This window comes from Dendrobium catenatum, unplaced genomic scaffold, assembly GCF_001605985.2.
Source record: "Dendrobium catenatum unplaced genomic scaffold, ASM160598v2 fragScaff_scaffold_501, whole genome shotgun sequence".
NCBI lineage: Eukaryota > Viridiplantae > Streptophyta > Magnoliopsida > Asparagales > Orchidaceae > Dendrobium > Dendrobium catenatum.
Window position 1 is genome coordinate 284,632 of NW_021318963.1, and position 4,808 is coordinate 289,439.

At 29.1% G+C, this 4,808-nt stretch overlaps 1 protein-coding gene across 1 annotated transcript in view; it reads right to left on the reverse strand.

Annotated features, from left to right (window-relative positions):
- The window catches only part of LOC110094965 (structural maintenance of chromosomes protein 1), a 71,141-nt gene that overhangs the window by 2,790 nt on the left and 63,543 nt on the right, over positions 1-4,808 (reverse strand). Inside the window, exon 14 of the mRNA XM_028694521.1 lies at positions 1,971-2,080. Within this exon, the coding sequence (XP_028550354.1) occupies positions 1,971-2,080 (110 nt within the window). The remainder of the gene's footprint in view (positions 1-1,970; positions 2,081-4,808) is intronic.

Consider the following 4,808-nt stretch of genomic DNA (forward strand, 5'->3'; position numbering starts at 1 on the left):
CCACGATCATGATCTATATTTTCATCATTTTATGTAGTAATTTATTTTTATTTCATGTTTTTCCGTTTTTGCCCTTATGGGTATTTGATCATCACAGTCCCTATTTTTCTGACTACGGCCTCCGACACTAGTGGACGCCTTCGACGACCAATTCTCCGACTACACGTGCATCATCGAAAGTCATCCGCCCGCTTCTCCAACTCCCGCTTCTTCCCCGGCGACAAGTCCTCTCGGCATCACATGTGTCTTAGTGGTATCGCTAAGTTTTCTTGCAACCCTCTTCCGCTAACCTCCACGTCAAAGAGAGATTGTCGGACCTCAAGGTGAATGGTCTAAATTTTAAATGTGTGGCTTTAGTAATAGCTATTTGCATTATTTAATTATCTTTTGGTTATCTTTTGCAAGACTCTTGTAACTCTCAAGTGTAATCAATGTCTATCGCTTAATCTATCACGAATTTTCTTGAATCCTACTTGAGTAAGCTAGATTTTATTGTTAATGTTGCAAAGTTAAAGTTTTCACTAATCTCTAAAGTGCAATTCATGTTTCACCCCATGTTCGTATCACATCAGAAATATAGAGTAAATTTGGATTTCACCAAAATTTTACTACGCATTCCTTTTTTTTCATCAAATAAAACATCAAAATTCTTAAAACTCCTACATTTAGAATATTTTACTCACTTTTCATCAAATCAAATAGCCCTTAAATAAACTATTTTGAATGAGACCTTGAACTTCATTCAATAATGTTATGTTTTCATTATGTCATGCTTTGTACAAAAATCAATGATGATTTTATAGGATGAAGCACGTTGCATGGGTCATGCCTATAATCACTAAGTTTTGGAGTATATGTATGTGCATCAAAACACTTTTGACATGTTTACCACACAAATCGAAGGTGAAAAAAATTAACAAATAAGGTTTTAAAGACTAAGGACAACAAATGATTAAGATTCAACATTTTGGAATAATATTTTTGAGCAAAAGAGATGTTACTAGTGAGATACAAAAGTTTCCTGTTATAAAATGAACACGGCTCATGATGATAAAACATAGGGTAAGGATGATTAAATATAAGCTAATAAAAATCACATCATTATTTGTAATCAACTTAGTTTTTTTACAAGGTAAATCTACTATGGAGCTGGTTTTTGCAAATTAACTAATATAATGCATAGAAGACAATGAAAGGATTGCCAAATGCTTTCCTGATTTGACGAGGCGCGTGAACTACAAGAATAGGTTTAATGGGCAATGAGAAAATTGTGTCTCAAATGTATGCTGAAGTTCAAAAGATATGCATGGTGGATAATGATTAATATTTTAAGTAATTCTAGTCATAGCAGGATAATATAAATAATCAACATGACGTTCAAATCTTTATGTATTGGTTATCGACATGTTTACAAAATTTTATTCAAAGCAACCTTTGCAAATAATTTTAGCAACAACAGAATTTTGATAGGGGAGACATTAGAAAATAAATTAAAAGAATAATGTAATAAAGTTTTATAAGCTATGAGTCATGAGATTACTTGCCCAAATGTTTAACATATAATATCTAAATTTTATGGAAAAAATTAAAATGTTAATATGAATTCCTGTTAACTAAGAAAGTATGGAGTGAGAAATTATTAACACTAGATACTTATGAAATAGAACTAATTGAAGATAACATAAACTGCTCCTCTTTAACGAAGCTTAACCCATTAAAAAGTAAGTTTAAAATAGAGAAATTCACCTTATTCATCAAAACCATCATCAATTTTAAATAGGAAGCGCAATGAAAGAAACAACATTATATTTTATCACAGTAATTCAATTTTTAACAGATGAGAAAAGTTACTTGCATCGTACAAACAAAGCAAAAGTAGAAAAAATAATATAAACAAGGTTCACAAGTAACTGTAACTCATTGAATAGTACACTCTGAATAAAATATGGGTTACTATATTCTATACTGACCTTTGAGGATATCTCACGCTTCAATTTTGAAATTTCTCCTATGACCTTTGTTCTAGTCTTGTTCAGCTCTTCAATCTCCTTTCCACAGCCATCTGCGTTGATCTTCCACTCTGAGCAGTAACAGAGATCCCAATCATAGAAAAAACATAAGAAATGAGCAATGAAAAATTTACTCATAACTAGTTAATATGTAATAAAAAATACTGGTTAAAGCCATTAAAACTGGAGGTGATTCATAACAAACTTAAAAAGGCCTAAATGCTATTAGAACTTATATGAATTAACAAAAGAATTTAAAGGTTCAACAGTCAAACACTGTTAGAAAAAAACAACCTACATAAAATATTTTTCTAGCTTATATTTTATTATGGACATTGGCTTGTCAAGTCATTAAAAAGAATATAATGCACGTTTTACATATCTCTAATTTATTGTTCAAAGCGATGGAGCATTAGATGGGGGTATTATTACTAGAATTCAAGTTGGATGGTTGAAGTCGAGGAATTATTTGGACCAACTGTGTGATAGATAAGAATTTCTCAAACTTAAGAGAACAATTTATAAAATGGTGGTGAAACTTACAATGCTTTATGATATAGAATGTTGACCATTAAAAGAGAGAAAAAGATCAAAATGGTTCTTCAACTCTTTGTGAGAGACCAAAATAATCCTCAACTCTTTTGAGGGGCCAATTTGATCCCTCAACTCTTTAAAAAGAGACATTTTTATCTTAAAATCTAATGTTGGAGCTAATGATGTTAAATATAAGGATATTTCGGCCAGTTTTTAATTAAATATTTATTAAATATAATTTTCAAGTAATTATAAATTTTTTTAAAAAAATTATTAAATGTTTCTTTTATAAAAAAATTAATAATGATTTTAGTTTTAGTTTAAAAAAATTTAATCATATTTTATAATATATGATATTTATTGATTTAGAGAAATCAAATGCAAATGGATGTTATTTTCAACTTAGTCACACCTATTTTTATCAATTATAATTTATAAAATATGACTAAAATTTTTTAAATTAAAATTAAATTTATTATTAATTTTTTATTAAAGAAATATTTAATAAATTTTAAAAAATGATAATTACATGAAAATTATATTTAATTAATTTTATTTAAAAATGACCAAAATATCATTACATTTAATACCATTAACTCTAGCATTTGATGTTAGGACTAAAAATATCTCATTTTAAAAATATGAGGGAACAAATTGGTCCCTCAAAAGAGTTAGGGATCATTTTGATCCCTCACAAAAAGTTGAGGGACCATTTTAATCTTTTTCCCAAAAGAGAAACATAAAATTATAACTAGTGTTGCAAAGATGAGATACCCAAGTGAATGAGAGGCTTCATACTTAGAGACATAATGCAAAATGAGTATATACGTGAAAAGGTTGCAGTAGCTCCAGTGACAGATAAGATTAGAGAGAATCACCTTAGATGGTTTATTCACATAAAATGTTAGCCTTCTCATGACCGAGTAGATATATTAGATATAGTCTAATTTAAGAAAAGTAGAGGTAGACCTAAAAGGACTCAGTTAGAAAGAAATAGAAATTCACATGGTGGGATAAAAGCTTGTTATTTTTATTGTTATATATTTTAATATGGGTAGAACAATGAATATAACTAGTAAGGTTCAAATAGCAAATAATATGATTCAACAACTACCCTAGCCATCATCATCAACATGCCAACCATTGGTGCGCAATTACTCACCTTATACATGCCTAAAGGACATAAATATATTTCTTATAATCTTGTATGCAACAGGCGCCACTATGTCTTATTCCGCACTCTATCCTTCCTAATTTAATCAATATCACGATTAAAATTTACAATTCTACAACACTTTGTTATTAGCTGTTTTTGTTGTTGTTGTTGCACCAAACACAAAAAAAGGAATGTTGTTGTTTTTGCACCAAACAAATGAATACATCTCATTTTCATTTCATAGTGTGCCTTTTAAGTCTCCATAATCATCAGTATTACTCTTAACCATTAAGGATCCACTTTCTCACATTGAATTTGTTCTCTATGAGTGCTACATGAGAAATCAATGCATATCTTTTCACAAAACTTACAGCTAAGTTATAGTTAGTTTATCACTTATAAATCCTTTCAAATTAACCACTACATTGGTCAAACTTCTGCACTCAAATTACGTGCCAAAATCATTTAATTCTATTTAACCTTATCTTTTAATGAGAGTTATTCTCAATCTCTCAACATAACCATTTCTTACTTTATCTTTTTCTAATTTTACCTACATTCACCTTAACATAATTATTCCTAACACATTCAAATTGGCTATCAATGCAATTTTTGTATCCAGAACTTGGATCAATAAATCATGACCATCAAATTGTGATTTTGTAAATCAATCTTTTAAGTTCGTATGTATCTCTTGTGAAAGAAGACTCCAAAGGCACTTATTCATTATAATCACCAAGATTCAATCTTAGAAATTATACCTTTACCTATATCCTCATTGTTTTGTATCAAATCCAGTGCATTTAAACATATCACACTTAAGATGTCAATTGATGCTAGAATGCCAATGATATTCTTTTAATGAATAACAACCCAAAGGAATTTTCCATTTTAATCATCTAGATTTAGTAGTAAAAGTTATATTTATCGCTAAAGCTCCTCTCTAATACGACCAATATTCAAAACATATCACACAAATATTACTTGATTCTACATTATAAATTCTGATGGATCATTATTAAAATCCAAGTTGACCGTAATTGTACACAATATAGACACTTTTCATTCTACAAATCTTGAGTCTCTTATTATTATTATTATTATTATTA